This window comes from Procambarus clarkii, chromosome 23 (assembly GCF_040958095.1).
Source record: "Procambarus clarkii isolate CNS0578487 chromosome 23, FALCON_Pclarkii_2.0, whole genome shotgun sequence".
In the NCBI taxonomy this organism is placed as follows: domain Eukaryota; kingdom Metazoa; phylum Arthropoda; class Malacostraca; order Decapoda; family Cambaridae; genus Procambarus; species Procambarus clarkii.
Window position 1 is genome coordinate 43,049,570 of NC_091172.1, and position 22,500 is coordinate 43,072,069.

Below are 22,500 nucleotides of genomic sequence, written 5' to 3' on the forward strand. Positions count from 1 at the left end.
TTTATTTCAGGGTGCTCTCACATTTAATTTAGAAATATGTGTGGTATCATATCATTTTAGATAGTATTTACATACTGCCCATATTTCAGCTTGTGTATTAACGGCAAGAAGGGAGATAAGCCTTTACCTAGATTACGTGTTCACAGAATATCCTGAAGCAACCAGTTTCCATGATGTTTACTGCCAAACATATGCTTACTATTTCTTCATACAGCTAAGCTGTTATTTCATTCTTGTAGTTTAGTAGAACATTATTATTCATTTATCTGAAAATATTTAAAATAAGTTCTAATAGTCCATATATATTCTTTACCATGTGATATATATTAATGTCGTATTAATTGCAGAAGTAGTGCATTAACTTCTCATTTAAATTACCCCCCCCCCTAAAATTTGTGGTATGAATCTGCTCAATATTTAATTTTAATCTACAGTCCATTTATTGCTTTTATAATTTTACTTGTGATTATCCAAGAGATCCATAGGTACTGGTTCTCTAATTTATTTCTAATTTATTTCATTAATTTATTTATCTTTAAAAGAGTGGTCCCTTCGATATTATTGAATTTTATTATTATTAATCTGAGCAAGATTTTCCCCACAAGATGTACGTGAGGGTGGTAAGATGAACTTGAGGATGGTAGGTTGTATTTGATGATGGTAGGATGTACTTGAGGATGGTAGGATGTACTTGAGTATGGTAGGATGAACTTTAGTATGGGAGGATGAACTTGAGGATGGTAGGATGTACTTGAGTATGGTAGGATGTACTTGAGGATGATAGGATATAATTGAGAACAGTAGGATTATTTCCAGATGGAAGGATGTATTTGAGGATGGTAGAAAGTATTCAAGGAGGGAAGGATGTACTTGAGGATGGTAAGATGTACTTCAGTATAGTAGGATGAACTTCAGTATGGTAGGATGAACTTGAGAATGGTAGGATGTACCTGAGTATGGTAGGATGTACTTGAGGATTGTAGGATATAATTGAGGATGGTAGGATTTACTTGCAGATGGTAGGATGTATTTGAGGATGGTAGAAAGTATTCAAGGAGAGAAGCATGTACTTGAGGATGGTAAGATGTACTTGAGGATGGTAGGATGTACTTGAGGAGTAAAGGGTGGACTTGAGGATGGTAGGATGTACTTGAGTATTGTAGGATGTACTTGAAGATGGAAGAATGTACTTTAGGATTAGAGGATGTTCTTGAGGATGGTAAGATGTACTTGAAGATTGTAGGATGTATTTGAAGATGTTAAGATGTACTTGAAGATTGTAGGATGTACTTGAGGATGGTAGGATGTATTTGAGTATGGTAGGATGTAGTTGAAGATGAAAGGATGTACTTGAAGGTTGTGGGATGTACTTGAGTATTGTAGGATCTACTTTTGGATGGTAAGATGTACTTGAGGATGGTAGTGTGTACTTGAGGATGATAAGGTGTGCTTGAGTATTTTGGAATGTTCTTGAGAATGGTAGGATGTACTTGAGAATGGTAGGATGTACTTGACGATGGTAGGATGTTCTTGAGAATTGTAGGATTAACTTCAGGATGGTAAGATGTACTTGAATATGGTAGAGTGAGCCTGAGAATGGTAGTATGTCCTTAAGTGTGGTAGAAGGACCACCACCACTACCACTACCACCACCAGCACCTCTACTACCACTACAACTACCACCACAACCACCACTTCCACTAGCACAACCACTACTACCACCATATCTACTACTATTACCACCACCACCTCCACTACCACCACCACCTCCAATAGCACAACCACGTCTACCACCACCAATATCTCCACAACCACCACCACCACCACCACTTCCACTAGCACAACCATTACCACCACCTCCACTAGCACAACCACTACCACCACCTCCCGAACCACCCCCACCACCACCTCAACCACTACTACCACCACAACCACTGCCACCTCCACCACCACAACCATCACCTCCACTACCACATCCTCCTCTACAACAACCACCACCTCCACTACCACCACACTTCCAACACCTCCTCCATGGATTCTGCATTAAGTGAAAATAATTAATACATAATGTTGATCCCTTCTTAATTATTTTCCTGTTTTATTTTTTCTAAATGTAGAAAAATATTGTTTATATATTTCTACACTTTTATATATACCATTATTCCCGAAAACCACTTTTTTGCAATATTTATGGTTGCCACAAAGTCTCAAATTTTGTTTAGCCAACGTTGTGCAATAAGTTGTGGCAACCTATTTACGACCCCACAAAATAAGGTAACTAATACGTGAAAACAAACGTTTCCATTGCTTTCAAAAACTTTCCTGGTACGTTGTGGCACCCTAAATTGTTTGCTTGGCTCCCCCCTCTGCGACCTGCATGAGGTCCTCCCTTTTTACTGCCCTCTCGAGGTCCTTCCACACCTACTGCCATCCCTCAGGTCCTCCCTCCCTTGCTAACCTCCCGAGGTCCTCCCACACCTGCTGCCCTCTCGAGATCCTCCCTCCCTGACTGCCCTCATTACGTCCTCTCTCCCCTGTCATGCCTCGCGTCATTCTGACCAATCACAGCTCGCCGTAATGACACCTGCCTCCATTGACTTACACACAAGGCGTAACGTCAGATTCCTGTTGACTCCAATCCCTTTATTCAAAGAAGGACACTTTCCATTCTTTAGAAAACGTTACATCAACACTAAATGGAACATAACTCTCGGCACTTGCATAACAATAATATATAAGACTAAAATTTCTATGATTAAAACGTGAAAAAATTGCATTTATTTTAATGACAGACATAAGTGAAGAAAATTATTATAAATTAATGACAGTATTATTGAACACATGTTATATATAAGTTATGGATCTAGGTAATTTAATGCCATAATCTGGATTTTCATACTTATTTATACTTATTAAAGACAAAGATGTGGACTGGTTCTCACCTTCAGGAATGGTTGTCGGGTCCTGGCTTATAAACTCCTGATATATAAGGCTGTACACTCCTGTTTCTTTAAGAATGTTCAACATTCCTTCTGAGGGGTCCAGGGCATCTATGTTCCTAGAATGTTACTTTCTATTAATGTTTCATGGAACATATATTTCACCATTTCACGAAATCTCAGTCCCCAACGACACCAGAAATATTGGGGAACACTGGCCAGGCACTTTGGATTCATATTATGTAACAAGTTACCATATAATGTCAGACAGACAAACACACTCGATAGTTTGAAGCTTTTGTTAGTCAAATATATGAACTGGAGTTGTTGGAAATAAACACGACCTGCCTAGCATGGTCCTTCATTCTTATCGAGCCCAGGACATTATCGTTGTTAACCAACTATGCTAACTACTCCGCTAAACATGTAGTAATCAGAAGGGATTCTCTGGTACAAATTCCCATTATACTCACGTGAATTCTTTCTTGTGCAGTTCGAGGCCAACAGCGCCGGTACCTGTGGAATATATTCCATTCTTCAGTAAATTAATCAATACTGAAATAATAAGTCATTGAAGTATGAGACAAGAATATTATTATGATGTAAGAGACCAGAATAATATAACAAGGCTTGTTATTTTACTGTTTTACTATTATTACCAATTACATAAGTAGTGTTTATTTCATTATGCACGTCTAATATTTTATAACAACACTAATTTTCACCGAGACTTTCCTTATTTGTATTCAAATGAAATCTTCAAAACAGTCTTCAATATTAAGCTGCTTTATTAACTAATAAAAGTGCAAATAGCATCTGATTCCTTGCTGTCTATACATAGTAGTATTAGTAGTCACTTACATGATTTGAAATCAAAGGGAAAAACGATTGTTTTCAAATGTGTGAAAAGCTTACAAAAGCTGCATATTTGACATTTATTATTAAAAACGGGTAAATTCCTATTTCGTTTCTTATATTTCTTTTCTAAACCAAATATAGTGCACGTCTAAATAATCATCATATAATATATTTCTTATCTCAATTTATTTTATACCTACCCTGAAATATGTTACTTCAGGATTGGTATAAACCAACTACTGTGTATTATATCATGAGAAGCTATTCAATATACTTGTTACATTGGGGGCACACGAAATTTGAAAGAAGAATTTTTATATTCTTAAAAATCATAATCTTGACAACTATTGGTTTTATAATAGCTTAGAAATATGTAGTGAAGAAAAAGAAATATTATCACTGAAAATTTAATTGGCCTAGGCTACTATCTAGGAGGCCTAGGAATACATTGAAATATCAAGTGTTGCAAAGTAGATACTGAATACATCAGTAATAAGAGAATTTAATAGTGTAGTTAGATTGGTTGGATGTTGCAATGAATACGGAAAATATTATTGTTACATCAAAGAGATAATAACAAATACATAACAGAAAAATAATATATTTGAAATGAAAAAAGTAGTCATGCATATTAATTATAAAAGACAGATTCATAGTGAAAAAACTGGATTTTATGTAAATGATTCGGTTGTATATTGGCGTGTGGATCATTAAGCTTTATGCACACTTGATAATCATGTTTACCTAGCATACTGAAGTGATTTGATGAAATATCGGTGCCCAGTAAATGTCAGGAGTGTTGTCAGATGTTGGGTGCAAGTTGGTCTCACAACTTCCCAACACTTTTAGACAAATGCTGACTAAGTGATTACAGCACTGGAGACCCTGGCTAGGTTTTGGAGGTTTTGGAGACCCTGGCTAACGGGGTTCGAATCCTTCGGGGATCAAGAGTTTTCGGTTATACATACATACATACATACATACATACATACATACATACATACATACATACATACATACATACATACATACATACATAATAAAGCAAGTGAACTTGCAGAAAAGGCACAGGAAGAAAACCCAGATGTAAAAGGACTCACGGAAACAAGTTGGAAATCATAACAAACTCTGTGTTTCCAAAGGACTACTATATAGTACAGAAAGAGAGGGAAGAGAGAGGAGGTGGAGGAGTGACCCTGCTGATAAGGAAGGACTGGAGTTTTAATAAGATAGAAATACTGGGCTGTGATGGATTCAGAGACTACATAACAGGAACTATGGCAATGGGTGGACCTAAGATAATAGTAGCAGTCATTTACAACCCTTCACTAAATGACAGAAGACTCAGATAGGAGTTCGATAGGAACAACATGGCAACCAATAATATAAAAGAGAGAGCAGCTTTAGTTGCCTGCAGGAATGGCTCCAGACTATTAATCGTGAACGATTTCAACCATGGAAAGATAAACTGGGAGAATGGGGACCCACTTGGAGGTGCAAATACATAGAGAGCTAAACTCTTTAAGGTGGCAACAAGAAACTTTCAGAGCCAACCTGTCAGGGGACCCACAAGAATGAGAGGCAAAGATGAGCCAGATGGACTCTACCTGATATTCACCTTGAATGAGTCAGACATAAGGGAAGTCAAATTTGAAGCCCCCACGGGAATGAGTGACCACATTGTATTGACATTTGAGTATCTGGTAGAAGTAGGGATAACCTATTTAAGGATAGAATTGGAAGGGAAAAGATTTAATTACCGAAAGGGAAAATAAAATGATGATGGAACTTACTAATAGGAATAAAATGAGAAACAGAACTCAGAGAAAAGACTATACTAGATATGATGGACTATGTCACCCAGAACTGCTAGGATGCTGCAGACATGTTTATCCCAGCCCAAAAGGAGAAAAACGAAAAACAACAAAAGAACCAATGGTTCAATCAGGAATGTAAGGTAGTGAAGCAATTGAGTACAAGAACATGGAGAAACTACAGGAATAACAGAACACCAGAGAGCAGGGAGAGATACCAGAGGGCAAGAAATGAGTACATCAGAGTGAGGAGAGAAGCAGAGAGACAGTATGAAAATGACATCGCAAGTAAAGGTAAGCCCCAAACCAAAACTGCTCCACAGCAACATCAGGAGGAAAACAGCAGTGAAGGAACAAGTGGTGAAAAGATGAGAACAGATTTACAGAGAATGACAAGGAGGTGTGTGAAGAACTGCAAAATATTCCAGGTCTTCACAATAGAACAAGGCAAAGCCCCCACCAGTGATGAAGTCAAAAAGAATCTGTTGGAGCTGGATGTGACAAAGGCTGATGGGCCTGACAGAATCTCACTATGGATACTAAAAGAAGGGGCAGAAACATTAAGTGTGCACTCTCTGTGGTGAATAACTTAGTGTAGGCATCCGTCAATCCCGTGGGGTTATGGAGTTGTGCCCTGTGTGTCTAGTTGGATGCAACGTCTGCTGTGACTGTGAAGTCCAACCCGAGAATGGCAGTTCCGACAGCAGAAAGTGCAGATAAACACCCAAGCGGATGCGTCTATAACAGGTCACTGTAAACAGGAGACCTACCAGAAAGCTGGAAGACAGCTAATGTAGTCCCAATATACAAAAAGCGTGACAAGCAAGAGGCACAGAACTACTGGCCAGTTTCCTTAACTTGTATACCATGCAAAGTGATGGAGAAGATCGTGAGGAAAAGGCTCGTAGTGCATCTGGAGGGAAATAGCTTTGTAACACCACCAGTATGGGTTCAGAGATGGTAAATCGTGCCTCACAGGTTTAATAGAATTCTATTACCAAGCAACAAAAATTAGGCCAGAAAGAGAAGCGTGGCAGACTGCATTTTCTTGGACAGTCAGAAAGCCTTTGACACAGTACCCCATAAAAGGTTGCTACAAAAGTTGGAGCAACAGGCAGGAGTAAACGGTAAGGTACTCCAGTGGATAAGGGAGTGTCTAAGCAACAGGAAACAGCGAGTAACTGTGATGGGGGGAAGATATCAGAGTGGCGAGATATCACCAACAGAGTCCCACAGGGCTCTGTACTTGGACTCATGCTGTTTCTAACATATGTAAACGATCTTTTAGAGGGTATAGACTCATTCCTCTCAATGTTTGCTGATGATGCAAAAATTATGAGAAGGAGCAAGACAGATGAAGATAGACAGAAACTACAGGACGACCTGGACAAATTAGACGAATGATCTAGAAAATAGCTACTAAAGCTCAACTCAGGAAAATGTAAAGTAATGAAATTAGGCGAAGGGAACAGAAGGCTGAACACAAGGTACCATCTGGGAGGTGAAATCCTGCAAGAGTCAAATAGAGACAAAGATCTGGGGGTCGATATCACACCGAACCTGTCCCCAGAGGCCCACATCGAAAGGATATTATCAGCGGCAATTATAAAAACTGCCTTTAGAATCTTGTGTAAGGAATCGTTCATGACCTTGTATATATCCTGGAATCTGCAGCTTCAGCCTGGAGTCCATACCTAGTTAAACATAATTTAAAATTTGAGAAGATCCAGAGGTATATCACCAGACTCGTCCAGGAACTGAGAGGTATGTGCTACGCGGAAAGGCTAAGGAATCTGAACCTTACGTCCCTGGAAAACAGAACAGTAATGGGAAACATGATAACCACCTACAAAATTCTCTGTGGAATTGACAGGGTTTGCTAAGACAGACTCTTTAGCACGGGTGGAACACGAACAAGGGGGACACATGTAGGCGATTCTGGGGGCTATATACACCCCGGCCCCTTTCCTCGAAATTCTGGTAAATTAGGATAATGTGAAAACATATTCCTACCTTAATTTCTATATATTAATTTAGGGATTAATTTGGGGTAAATTAGGAAATTGTAAAAATATATTCCTACCTCAATTTCCATAATTTATCAGAATTTCGAGGAAAGTTGAGTACATAACCAAAAAACAAAAAAACTAAATTGCCAGGAATATTCAGCAAAGATCCGTGCAGGTTAGTCACTGGGTAGATGGGTTCATATCCAAAACGAGTACTCATTAAAGAAAAAAGTTACAATATTTAAAAAAGATCCAAACAGGTTAGGTACAGGTCATTTAGGTTTATGCCCAAAAATTTATTTGCTTTTGGCTATCCTATGATATGGTAAATTCGGGCAAATTTGGTGGAAATTAGATTATATTGGGATAAATTTGGATAAATTGAGGCAAATTTGGTGGAAATTTTCTTAAATTGGGATAAATTTGGTTAAATTTAGCCTTAGCTTCAACCTGTCCTCTTAAAAAGAACGTCGCTTTTGGCCGTTTGCCCGTATGGCCGAATTTGGACGTAATTTGAAAATGAAAATAAATTTCGGATTTTTTTTTTCAACAACAGTAAGTTAAGGGTCCTCTGATAGGTTAGGTGGGCAGGAAATTCTTATAAAGTTTCAAAACGTTATGAAAAACGTTAATTTAAAGAGTCAACTTATAACCTCTGCGCGTAGGCCGGACGACTCAAATAGAAAACGGAACAGAACGTCACTTTTGTGAGTCGATTTCATTTCAAATTACGTCCAAATTTAGCCATATCGCGCATACGAGCCAAAAGTGACGTTATTTTTAAGAGGACGAGTTGAGCTGTGTTTGGATAGGTTCTTAGGGTCCATTGATGGTGTTATCTCTGAATTCTGCGATTATTTTCACATAACTTTATATAATGACGCAAATTATGCGAATAGTTATACTGACAGAGTTTACATTTGATCAAAATCAGCAGGTGATACAAACTCCCAGGGGTACTCGCACATAGACACATTAGCAGCAGTTTCTAAATTAAACAACTGACATAGTTGAAGAGCTAGTATAACAATTGATGAATTTTTTATCAGGCCCACTGCCCCTCTATCCAGTGGGCTGCGGCTGGATGCGTTACAATTGCTTAGTTACTGCCCAACTGTTGGTCAGGGCGAGATACAGCCTAATTTAGAGAAAATATATGTCCAATAGCTTAGACGTTGGGAACTAAACGCAGACCCGCGTGAAGGTTGCTCTGCATCCGGTGTGATAAATGGAGAAATAGATGAATGAGAGGAAAACAAAAAATATGGGATGAGGAGAGAGAGACGATTAAACATGGAGATAGGATGGGGAAGAGAGAGAGATATGAAGAATATATGGGATGGGATTGGAAAAAAGAAAGAGAGATATATGAAGACATATTTGGGATGGGGAAGAGATAGAGAGATGAAACGTGGGATGGGGAACACAAAGAGAGAGTAACTTTCCAGATTACTTAAGGTAAATTTTTTAAAATATGTTTAACTAGAGGGCAGCTAAATTTTTTATCCATGTTATTTCATTAATATTTCAGTAGTACTGATAGTGTTTTATTCAACCAGCTGATTCTGTTTTATTAAAATATACATTTTATAAAATATGGTAAGGATTTATAGTAATGCAGGCGATGAGTCACAATAATGTGGCTAAAGTATGTTGAGCAGACCACACACTAGAAGGTGAAGGGACGACGACGCTTCGGGCCGTCCTGGGCCATTCTCAAGTCGACGACCGAAACGTCGTCGTCCCTTCACCTTCTAGTGTGTGGTCTGGTCAACATTTATATAATATTTATTGTAAAATAATTATAATACACGATGGTACTTCATTACAACAGAGGCGTTTTATTAGTAAATATAATGTCAATGTAAATAGGTTTATATTTTTGCTTATTATTTGAAAAAAATATAGTTTTTGCAAAATCACGTCTATTCGTGGGCGCGCGTGCAGCTTCAGGAAGAGTGTTCCACACATTATTTTTTATTATTATTAATTTGCCTGACGGTAGTAGTCTCCAAGAAGACAGGAATATGGCGGCTTGTCCGAGGATTCTCCATTTTGCCATGATGTTCCTTTCAGCTGTTGTGTTTAAGTAAGTTTGTATGGGTTTGAAAAAAAATTCGCATGGCCATGAGAGAGAGATTGTGAAAGTGTGTAAGATTGGGGGCCTGAGAATTTGTGCGAATGTGTAAGTCTGTGTTTGTTTGCGTAAGTTAAAAGATATATTTAATTGAGTGAGTTTGTGTAACCTTTTGCGCATGTTTGTGTGTAAAAACGTACATTTGTTTAAGTATATGCGAGTGAGATTGTGTATCTGTTTATGCGAGTCTGTGCGACATGTGTAAATTTGAGAGAATTTGCACATGTCCGAGAGAGAGACTGCGGAAATTTAAAAAAAAGCTGACAAAAAGAGACTTAAGTTGTTTGAATACATGGGAAAGAAATCTTTGTTGAAGTCGGTGGGCATGCGGGCGTGAGAGCTGCGACGGTAGTTTTTCTCATAAGGGAGTTACCTTCTCGTGGACATGACAGCGGTATCTTTGACATCAGGTCGGGTCAGATACAAGATGTGCGCTGGTGAGTGATTGAAACGACGGGAGCAGCAGCTAATTTACCTCTGCCCCCAGGTACTGACGAGTCCACCAGCGAAGATCATGATTAATATTTGCTATTGGGAGCCCATTAATGGGGTCTTAAATAAACGACGGCAGAAACAGCCCAAGATACTCTGCCCTTTTGAGATAAATTTGATTTGCGAGGCGGTGTGTGACTGTTAGGGGCGAGTGTGTTGATACCCGGGGTTCTGGCATAGAACACAAGAGGTTTTGTTTTCAAATAAGGCCCCAGGGAAATAACTACTCATTGTCCCTGAGGGAGGTACATTGCTGGTGACTACCTGAGACACCCTGCAGGTGATTATCTTTTGTGCGGGACACTGCTAAGTCGCAGCTGGATGGGTTATCGCTCAATCTGTGAATAAAAAGCAATTTGACATCAGCCGACTAGTCTAGGGAAATAACACTAGCCACCCCTTGTGCTCTATTTGAAAACAAAATTTATTGGCTTTTTGTTTGTATAGGAACTCTATAATAATAATAATAATAACGATAATGATAATACTAATAATGATAATAATAATAATAATAATAATAATAATAATAATAATAATAATAATAATAATAATAATAATAATAATAATAATAATAATAATAATAATAATAAGTCTTGTCAGCTGGCTGGCTGGCTCTTGGGGAGATATTAACGCCGAGGGCAATACCTGCTCATCTCATTGAATAGTGAACTAGTTTATTTTTGGAAACACACATGTGCTTTGTTTGATAATAATATTTTTAAAGGCGACCTGTTCGCCTAGTATATATTTTCAAAGGAGATAATAAATACCCCCCCCCCCCAATAAACACTAGTCTTGTCCATATTTTATTTATAAGTTTTTTTTACCAACTTATTGATATTGCAAACTTATTAACAAGGGGGTGGGATAAACTAGGGACTCACATTATTATTATTGGGACAGCTGTATTTCAAGTACATGCATCAGTAATTATATAGATAGGTATATTGGAGTATTTATTTACAAAAACACACAAATACTTTTGTTATTAAAATACTCCAAAATAAAAACTAGCTGCACTATATTCCATTCACCTGTGTTTTGTTTAGCCACACTATAGTTTTTTATTGGCACACCACACCATACTTTTGACACATGATTAAACATGCCACATTGGCCGGTGCAGGATAACAACAAGACACAACTAGGTGAGAACATGTGGACACCCACCATTTGACAAGAGCAGTGGGGGGAGGGGTATGGACCACTACCACCCCCATCTAGTCAGGCGATACTGCGTGATTCGTGCTCTAACCTAACAAGGTAAATACTTTTTTCCAGCTCCTGTCCCCGGAGATCTAGTCAGGCCAACACTGCCCAATCGCCTTTGAAAATAAATGCCCTTTTTGTTTCTTTTTACCCTACTGACGCCGATAACACCCACTTACCTACATGCCACTGCGACGCCGATAAAACCAACTTACCTACGTGTCACTGAGACAACTGTAGTAAACAACTAATACGTATCACTGAGACTTCACAAAGTATTTAATCAATCACAACACTTTCAGTATCACCTAAAAACTGTTACAAGGCAAGTTGATAACAATCCAAACTGACATGTGTTACATAACCTTACACGGTGGTCACTCAACATGTGATGTAACACGCCCCATTTGGGTTGTCAAAACCTGGTTATCTTAACCAAGGGTGACAGCTTGACCTTTACACAGTCTCAATGGATCCAGATCCAGACAAGCTCGTTGCAAGATATACTCTGATTGATCGAAGATAGGGTCAATAATCACCAAATAATTTTGCATCAAAGAGGCCCTTTATCATAACGTTTATAATTTTCTACATACACAATAATGCATACAACTACCTTGCAACACCAACCATGCATACACCAGTCATCCATACACTGACGATGATGTTGGCCTCAGGTGACAGCCGCCTGTGGCTATTCAGGTGGTGAATTATGCAGACTTCGATGACTGGTTATCTTTTCCTTGCAGAGAGGGAGCTCGATCTTAAATATTCAAGACAAAGCCGAATAAAACTCTCACCTCAAGCTGATCATCCACGGTAAAGTCCCTACACAACCACTATACTATTGTAGTGTATTGTTACAAATGAGGTGGTAGAGGTACTGGGATTAAAAATAGAGAAAATAAATTTAGTGATTATTCTAATATTCAAACCGCCAGATGCAACGGCTGAGGAATTCACAGAACAGATAAACAAAATAGAGAATAGCCTTGATAATTTGGAGAACCCTGATACTTGATATTACTTTCCTAGGTGACTTCAACTTGCCTAGTCTCAGGTAGAGAATAGCAAACAATAATATTATAACAGGAAATCTATCAGGACCTAACCAACTACAGATTAGAGAACTACTTAGATTCTGTGACAAATTTTCACTCAATCAGCAGATATCGGAGCCAACGAGAAATGAAAATATTGTAGATCTGGTCTTTACGAACAATGAAGACATTATCAGAGACATTACGATATCAGATACCAAATATTCAGATCACAAGCTTATATAAGTGCAAACGACCATCAATACTCAGAATAGACCTAGAACGTTGATAAAGCGAGAGGGGCTATTCAGTAAATTCAATTTTAATAATAAAAGGATAGACTGGGAGATAATAAACAGGGAACATAAAAACATTCCATGGGAAACTGTTTTAAGTATTAGAAGTCCTACAGAAGGAATAGAAAAACTGACTTCGTAAGCGTATCAAGTTTGTCTGAAACATGTTCCTTTGAGGAAAGCCAGTAAGAGATCCAACGTAGAAAAAGAATGCAGACGACACTATAAACGCAGGAAAAAAATAATGGAACTGCATATGTAGACACGAATTTCCTGTCAAAGAAGGAATAATTTAAATAGGGAGATTGAAGAAATCGAGCGGAAATTGAAACACTCATATGAAACTGAAGAAAGGCTTTGCAGAAAGCAATTCAGGAAATAAAGAAAAATCCAAAATACATCTTCACATATGCGAAATCAAAAGCAAAAACTACTGCCAGTATTGGACCTATTCGTACAAGTGAAGTTTCAAACACGGAGGATGACAAAGAAATTAGTGAAATCCTAAAAAAGCAGATATTCAAACCCCTGTATATATAACTTATATCAACACGAGCGCACTAAATTTTGAAAGAGAAATTGAAAACATGCCCATGCACTTGGCCCCAGGTCCAGACTCTAGGAATTATATATTTATAAAGAAATGCAAAGTGCCAGTAGAACAGACACTCAGTACAGTGTGGAGGAAGAGCTTGGACACGGGGGAGATACCAGATGCACTTAAAGTAGCAGACATAGCATCTCTACACAAGGGAAGGAGCAGAGCATTGGCAAAGAATTATAGACCAGTTGCACTAACATCGCAAATAATAAAAGTATTTGAGAGAGTGATTAGGAGTCAGGTCACCAATTTCATGGAGACCAATGACCTTCACAACCCAGGCCAACATGGATTTAGAGCGGGAAGATCGTGCCTCTCACAGTTACTTGAGCACTACGACAAAGTCACTGAGGCATTAGAAGAAAAACAGAATGCTGATGTGTTATACACGGACTTCGCAAAGGCTTTCGATAAAAGTGACCATGGTGTGATAGCACACAAAATGAAGTCAATGGGAATAACCGGTAAAGTAGGACGCTGGATATTCAGTTTTCTGTCAAACAGGACTCAGCGAGTAACGGTCAACCATATAAAATCTAGTCCAAGTACAGTTAAAAGCTCTGTACCTCAGGGTACAGTCCTCGCACCGCTGCTTTTCCTTATTCTCATATCAGATATAGACAAAAATACAAGTCACAGCTTCGTATCATCCTTTGCAGATGACACAAAAATCAGTATGAAAATTATCTCGGCTGAAGACATTGAAAACTTTAAGCTGATATTAATAAAGTTTTCGACTGGGCATCAGAAAATAACATGATGTTTAACAGTGATAAAATCCAGGTACTCATGTACGGTAAAAATGAGGACTTTAAACATAATACAGAGTACAAAACACAATCAAATGGGCCAATAGTAGGAAAACAGCATGTAAAGGATTTAGGAATAATAATGTCTGACGACCTAACGTTTAAGGGAGCATAACCAAGCCAATATTGCGACAGCCAGAAAAATGATAGGATGGATTACGAGAACTTTCATATCCAGGGATCCCATCACAATGGTTGTACCCTTCAAGTCACTTGTGTTGTCCCGTCTTGAGTACTGCTTAGTACTCACTTCCCCCTTCAGAGCAGGAGAGATTGTTGAAATAGAGGGAATACAGAGAACATATACGGCACGCATAGACGCGATAAAGCACCTAAATTATTGGGATCGTCTCAAAGCCCTCCAAATGTACTCACTAGAAAGAAGACGAGAGAGATATCAAATAATATACACCTGGAAGATACTGGAGGGCTAAGTACCAAATCTACACAGTAAAATAACAACGTACTGGAGTGAACGAAATGGAAGAAAATGCAGAACAGAACCAGTGAAGAGCAAGGGTGCCATAGGCACAATCAGAGAACACTGTATAAACATCAGAGGTCCGCGGTTGTTCAGCACCCTCCCAGCAAGCATAAGAAATATTGCCGGAACAACCGTGGATATTTTCAAGAGGAAACTAGATTTATTCCTCCTCGAAGTGCCGGACCCACCGGGCTCTGGTGGGTATGTGGGCTTGCGGGCCGTTCCAAGCAACAGCCTAGTGGACCAAACTCTCACAAGTCAAGCCTGGCCTCGGGCCGGGCTTGGGGAATAGAAGAATTCCCAGAACCCCATCAACCAGGTATTGCCTCATGGAAGCCGGTCTATCACTCTGACACAACCGTCCAAATCTCTAGCTTTTGCACAGACACACTAATGACAGTCCGTGCGCACGTGGGTACAGTTACACCCACTGGGTACCCCATGCACTCAGAGTGAGATGTGCGTGGGTACCCAGGGTACACACTTGTCCCCCCCTGGACGAGATTACCTTACTTGTCACTTGACCTCCATAATGCGACCTAATACGAAGATCACCTCAATAAGTCCCACACACAGCTCTTGGGACAAACTTCACAGGAATTGTGGAACTAATGATGAATCACTACTTCATTGGCAATCACTTGCTCTAAGACTCCACACGTGACACTGATTCTTACCAGTAGTCCAACGAATTTTAACAAATAAAAAAAGTCTACTTATTGATGTCAACCCACAAATTCACACTAAACACAGAAAATACCTACTACATTTATTTGGAAGCAAATCAACGAATGTAATTCAGCTTCAGATAGACAATGTTAACATCAGCAATAAAAATGACGGAAAGTTCCTTAGCCTGTACTTAGACAAAAGACTCAATTTCAACACCCACATACAATACATAACCAAAAAGTCTCAAAGACGGTTATATGGTATTTACACTAAAATCAGATATTGTGTTCGAAACTCTGCTCTCCTCTCGTTATATTACGTGCTAATCTGTCCCTATCTTACATATGGTATCTATGCATGGGGTTCAACCACTGCAAACTACTTCCAGCCTTTCATCACCCAGCAAAAATCTGCTATCAGAACAATAACAAACTCTGCTTTCAGACAACACTCAGCCCCACTGTTTAAATCCCTAAATATGCTAAACATAAACTCACTGCATGTACATTCTATTGTGCCATTTATGTGTACAAAACCTTGTTCCTAGATGCAAATCCTGTTCTGAAACTCTTCCTGGACAGATGCAATAGAACCCATAAACACCACACCAGAAATAAATATATCTTTGATATCCCCAGAGTCAAACTAAATCTGTGTAAACACTATCAAAATTAAGAAACGTAGACTATGGAACTCCGCAACGAATTAAAAAGGTGTCCAACCTACTCCTAATTTAAAAGTAAAACCCAAAAGTACCTAATTTCCTCCTCATAGTTTCCTCCTTAGTGCTTTAAATACGCACGGTACCATTGTGGCCGGTGTAATCACTGCCATCATCTTATATCATGTTGTTATGTTGAACGCAAATTTTACTACAATGTACCTTGAAAAATTCTCGAATTATTCTTCAATGTACCTGTTGATAATCCTCAGATTTTATTTCAATGTTCCTACTAATTTTCTTCAAATTTTCTTACAATGTACCTGTTAACATTTTTAAATTTGTTAGAATTACCTACTTAAATTTATCTTTTAGATTAAAGCAATGCGTGTTAGTGGCTTTACAAGAATGTAAAAACATCAGTGCTCTGTACTTTCCTAAACACAAAGTACCTTCTTGTATATATGTATAATTAATAGTTACATATTTTACTAGCTTATGTGAGTCCACCACACACTCCAGGGGTGCAAATGAGGTCCGTCTCACAGTGGTTTCCTCTATAAAATAACACCTAACCTAACCTAACCTAACCTAACCTAAGTCTAAGTTTAGATGCCGCCCTGTGGCACTTCACATATCTCCAAGATTTCGTGACGTAATCACTTGTTGACCAATGACATGGCTAGGCCTCTGTCTATAAACACAACTGATTGGCTGGCGCACCTGGTCCAACTGCTGATGTCGTCGTTAGTTCTACACATCATCGTCGTTAGTAATACACTCGCTCTCAAATGTGCTGGCACCGGAAGTAGTTTATGGAATGTGTGAAGGAGGTTATGGGTGTGACAAATTGATTGTGGGCAGTGAGTGGTTGGCTCGCTGGTCAGGGTAGGCCAGGTGGCTCACTGGTCAGGGTAGACCAGTTGGCTCGCTGGTCAGGGTAGGCCAGTTCGCTCGCTGGTCAGGGTAGGCCAGTTGGCTTCCTGGTCAGGGTAGGCCAGTTGGCTCGCTGGTCAGGGTAGGCCAGGTGGCTCACTGGTCAGGGTAGGCCAGTTGGCTCCCTGGTCAGGGTAGGCCAGTTGGCTCACTGGTCAGGGTAGGCCAGTTTGCTCGCTGGTCAGGGTAGGCCAGTTGGCTCACTGGTCAGGGTAGGCCAGTTGGCTCGTTGGTCAGGGTAGGCCAGTTGGCTCACTGGTCATGGTAGGCCAGTTGGCTCACTGGTCAGGGTAGGCCAGTTGGCTCACTGGTCAGGGTAGGCCAGTTGGCTCACTGGTCAGGGTAGGTCTGTTGACTCACTAGTCAGGGTAGCTGTTATGGACTCATTACCCTTGTCATGGGGCAGAGTGGCAGTTCCACCGCCATCTACGAGTCCGCACTCGAACTCCCCGGGAATCGTACATAATATGAACAATGCTATCTGGTGGTGGCTATCTAAAACTTGCAAATGGCTAAAGATTCCTGCCTTGGTCAGCCAGAGGGGTCGTTGTGAGTGACCTCTGGTGAGGTGACGCATCAAGACCAGCGCCACCTAGTGTGTGCTACAGAGCACAGTGTCAACTCCCCAGTGGGTAGTGGTATTTCCTAGTTTCGCCAGTATCAGCTAGGTCATTGATGACGTTTTTGTATGCACAGAGGTGACGTCTAGGACCCACAGTCTCCCTACAGGGTCCTAGAAACGACCAAGTAAGCCGCCGCCGATGAAGCAGTGTGGTAGCTGCAAGTGCTTAACTGTTGAAAAGCATCGGCGTACCTTTGGGACTGGCTTAGGGTAGAGACTGACGACAGGGAGGTGCCTGTTAAGTAGAGCTGCTAGCTGGTCACTAGAGACTGTTGCCAGGGGATCGCTACCCCTCTATTGGTTTGTGACCCCGCTCAGCGTGTGGGTGAGGTACTCTGCCAGCGAGTAGCTGGAGCGCGGTCGTGGGGGTACAGGCACCTAGTGACACTCTCAGTGGGCTGGCCCACGTACAGGTGAACTCGCCGGTGTTCTTCCCAGAAAGGTTGGATACGCTACTGGACAGTGAAGAAATACTGGGGATTGATGAACTCTGCACGTGAACACGTTTGATATCCTGAGCAAAAGGATCGTACATAGGTGTAGTAATAGCCAATCTGTTCTTTATATATTATATATGGTGACGGTGTACATATATATACTTAACGGTGGTGGAAAGATATTTAATACATTGATGAGAGGAAAAACAAATTTTGTTCATTCCCTCATTTTTTTTATGCACTACATAGCCACTTTCTTGAAAGCGTACTGCCGACTTGGGATCGGATACTATCATTTTGATTTTACAATCAAAGAACCCGGTTGCGACCCACAGTGGGCGTAACAGTAGGCCAGGTGGCTCACTGGTCAGGGTAGGCTAGTTGGCTCACTGGTCAGGGTAGGCTAGTTGGCTCACTGGTCAGGGTAGGCTAGTTGGCTCACTGGTCAGGGTAGGCTAGTTGGCTCACTGGTCAGGGTAGGCTAGTTGGCTCGCTGGTCAGGGTAGGCTAGTTGGCTCACTGGTCAGGGTAGGCTAGTTGGCTCACTGGTCAGGGTAGGCTAGTTGGCTCACTGGTCAGGGTAGGCTAGTTGGCTCGCTGGTCAGGGTAGGCTAGTTGGCTTACTGGCCAGGGTAGGCCAGGTGGCTCACTGGTCAGGGTAGGCTAGTTGGCTCACTGGTCAAGGTAGGCTAGTTGGCTCACTGGTCAGGGTAGGCTAGTTGGCTCACTGGTCAGGGTAGGCTAGTTGGCTTGCTGGTCAGGGTAGGCTAGTTGGCTCACTGGTCAGGGTAGGCTAGTTGGCTTACTGGTCAGGGTAGGCTAGTTGGCCCGCTGGTCAGGGTAGGCTAGTTGGTTCACTGGTCAGGGTAGGCTTGTTGGCTCACTGGTCAGGTTGTGCAAGTTGGCTCACTGGTCAGGTTGTGCAAGTTGGCTCACTGGTCAGGGTATGCCAGTTTGCCCGCTGGTCAGGTTAGGACAGTTGGCTCGCTGGTCAGGGTATGCCAGTTTGCCCGCTGGTCAGGTTAGGACAGTTGGCTCGCTGGTCAGGGTATGCCAGTTTGCCCGCTGGTCAGGGTAGGACAGTTGGCTCCCTGTTCAGTGTAGGCCAGTTGGCTCACAAGTCAGGGTACCTGAGAAGCTAACTGGCCTACCCTGACCAATGAGCCAACTGGCCTACCCTGACCAGTGGGTCAACTGGCCTCGCCTGACCAGTGAGTCAACTGGCCTCGCCTGACCAGTGAGTCAACTGGCCTCGCCTGACCAGTGAGTCAACTGGCCTCGCCTGACCAGTGAGTCAACTGGCCTATCCCTCGAGGAAAAGGCATCGTTCTCTCACTCTCCATATAATTTCAAACATTTCCTTCGTGTCATAAACGTTGGAAATGTCAAATCATTCGAATATAAAACATTAACATATTTCTCATTTAAAAATACAATTTTCTGGTATAAAATAATATTTATATATGTATAAACATCTATATAAATTTATAATGCAACAAAAACGAATGCCATAATGAAAAAAAAAGCATGTGAGCACTGAAATTGTTAGAAACATTTACAATCATTCATTCATTCGTAAGTTAGCATCATTATTATTATCAACAATAAACAGCTTCGTGGTGCACGTTGCCCTGTAACCTTAATATAATGTTCTATGTTACTAAACATGACGCATTGTGGAACATCATGTTTACTACTCAAACATTATTCAAATACTTATATATTTTCCAATATTATTCTTAGCATATTTTGTCCACATTCAATAGATTATAAATTGGTAATGCATAACGATTCACCCAGTCAGCAGTGTTACAAACACATTTATGGATACAAAGTACATAGGAATGTTTGAACGAGATTGAACATTACCTGGACATAGTCTCTAGATTACAGGGACTTCGTTGGGTCTCAGCCATAGCTAAGACCCATGTCCTATTTTTCATAATATAAGGAAAGTTTAAGATTAATTATTTTAGCATTTAGGTAATTGATCATTATGTTGAAGACAAACTGTACTGTACCTGCGGCAATGTCCATCACTCGGACGTGTTGACGGCGGTCCTCTGGGACCATCTGAGCCACGTAGTCAGCAGTGATCACGGGCCCTCTATAATTCGTATAGACTCTAATCTGACCAAGAGAAGAATATCACCTTTCAGAGATGCTTCGTAGTTATTATTATACCTATAAGTAATTGACCAAAATTATCTTATATGAAAGGTAAAAACACGAAATATCTCAATATATATTTCTCTGAGGTTATGGTTATATTCGTTAGGTTATGGTTATGTATAATATTTATATATTGTCACAAGATATTGTAATTTTAATGCATATATGAAATTAATGAGCAAATCAATTGCTTTGATATGTTAAACTGCTCGTAATGTTTATAGATTTCTAGCTATACCCGGCCACGCGTTGATATGGCTTAGCAACACATGTGCGTTGCTGAACCACAGCATTATTCCCCTGTCCCCCAGTCCTCCCCATCATCCCCGTCTCATCGTTTTCACACCGATTCCCCGTCTCCCCTCCCCTCGTCCTCCCTACCATTCCCCCTCCCCGTCCCCTTATCCTCCCTACAACCCCCCACACGACCGTCCCTGCGGCCTCCCCACCATCTCCCACTCCCCCATCCCCTCGTCCTCCCAACCATACCCCCACACCTATTCCCTCTTCCTAAACACTATTCTCCATTCCTCCCATCCCTTCGTCCGCCCCATCATTCTCCCCCTTCCCCGTCCCTTTGTCCTCCCTCACCATCCCCCACATTCCTCTCCCATGTCCTCCATACCATTCCCCCCTCTCCCGTCCCCCTCGTCCTTCCTACCATCCTCCACTCCCCTGTTCCCTTATCCTCCCTACCTTTCACCATTTTCCTGTCCCCTCGTTCCCTTCAGAAAATTGGGAACATCAAATGAACTAATGTTCCTCATCACTGAAATATAAGAAAAACAGTTAAAAACAAAACGAAAAACAATGAAAAAATAACAAAAAAGTACTATACTCATGAAATGAACAGTATGGTAAACAACACAGCTTAATTCCAATGCAATGTCACACAAAATATTTAAATAAAAATAAAAATAATTCAAAATCTATGAAAACTAAATTTATCAATGCAATCAGAAACATTGAAATGTAATCGTAACATATTTAGTATAGCGTCTGTTGCTATTATGTGTAACAGATGGCGCTCTTTTTAAAGAAAAGCATGTTTTTTCCCAATCAAAGGTGTGGCATCTATATAGTAGATATATAAAAACACGTGCTTATTTGAATGGAATGTTGTGTCAAAATTTCAAAGCAATCAGTGAAGAATTTTTGGAGATTATAGTGTGTGTTTCTCTTACGTCCAACAGATGGCGCTGTTTAAAAAAAAACGAATGTTTTTTCCTGTCATCGGTGAGGCATGTATTTAGTAGATACATAAAAAAACGCGTTTATTTGAATGCAACGTTGTGTCAGAATTTCAAAGCAATCAGTGAAGAACTTTCGGAGATTAGCGATTTTGAATAAACGAACATTTCCAGTCTTATTTATTTATATAGATTAACACTTGACACCCTATTATTTATTAGGAGAAACTCTTGAAAACATTTCCCTGTTCTGTATTTATTTGTATTGTTTTATTTTCTAACTCTTGTGGATGCACTTTAAGTTTATACTCATTTGATATTGCAAATGTTAAATTATCAGGCGAGTAATATTGAGGTTTAATATCACACCTACACACTGGAGTTCTATCAGATGGTTGGACGCAGCTAATGTTGGGTCAGTATTTAAAGTTATCAAGACAGTCAGGAGGCGATAATCTATAGCCATGTCCCTTATATGCTTTATATGCAAGGTGATATATATAATACCTTAAGAAACAGGTCAACAGAACATCTAATGAAAAGAGTCTATATAGAACAACACTACACCTTTATGTGGATATCTTATCACCTGAACTTTATATACATGCCCAAGATTACTATCCGAGTGCCGGTGGTGGGGTGGTTCAAATAGCTTCGGCTATCACCTCATTTTGTCCGGTCGTGATGGTCAAGTGGATTAAGGCGTCTTGTACATACCAGTTGCGTGGCTCCTGGGAGTATGGGTTCGAGTCACTTCTGGGGTGTGAGTTTTCAGTTGCATATTGTCCTGGGGACCATTCAGGCTTGTTCGCATTTGTGTTCCTCACGTGTGCCCCAAAGAATGAGGTGATTTGGTAAAATGCTATGCCCAAGATTACTATCCGAGTGCCGGCGGTGGGGTGGTTCAAATAGCTTCGGCTATCACCTCATTTTGTCCAGTCGTGATGGTCAAGTGGATTAAGGCGTCTTGTACATACCAGTTGCGTGGCTCCTGGGAGTATGGGTTCGAGTCACTTCTGGGGTGTGAGTTTTCAGTTGCATATTGTCCTGGGGACCATTCAGGCTTGTTCGCATATATATATATATATATATATATATATATATATATATATATATATATAT

The 22,500-nt window shown here is 40.4% G+C and overlaps 1 protein-coding gene across 2 annotated transcripts in view; it reads right to left on the bottom strand.

Annotated features, from left to right (window-relative positions):
* Positions 1–20,162, bottom strand: part of LOC138367920 (methyltransferase-like protein 27) — a 215,976-nt gene extending 195,814 nt beyond the window's left edge. For both annotated transcript variants that reach the window (XM_069330205.1, XM_069330204.1), the window contains exons 1-3: positions 20,038–20,162; positions 3,413–3,455; positions 2,943–3,058 (exon numbers count right to left, since the gene is read on the bottom strand). In XM_069330205.1, the coding sequence (XP_069186306.1) occupies positions 2,943–3,058; positions 3,413–3,455; positions 20,038–20,089 (211 nt within the window). In that variant the 5' untranslated portion in view covers positions 20,090–20,162. The remainder of the gene's footprint in view (positions 1–2,942; positions 3,059–3,412; positions 3,456–20,037) is intronic.
* Positions 20,163–22,500: the final 2,338 nt, after the last annotated feature.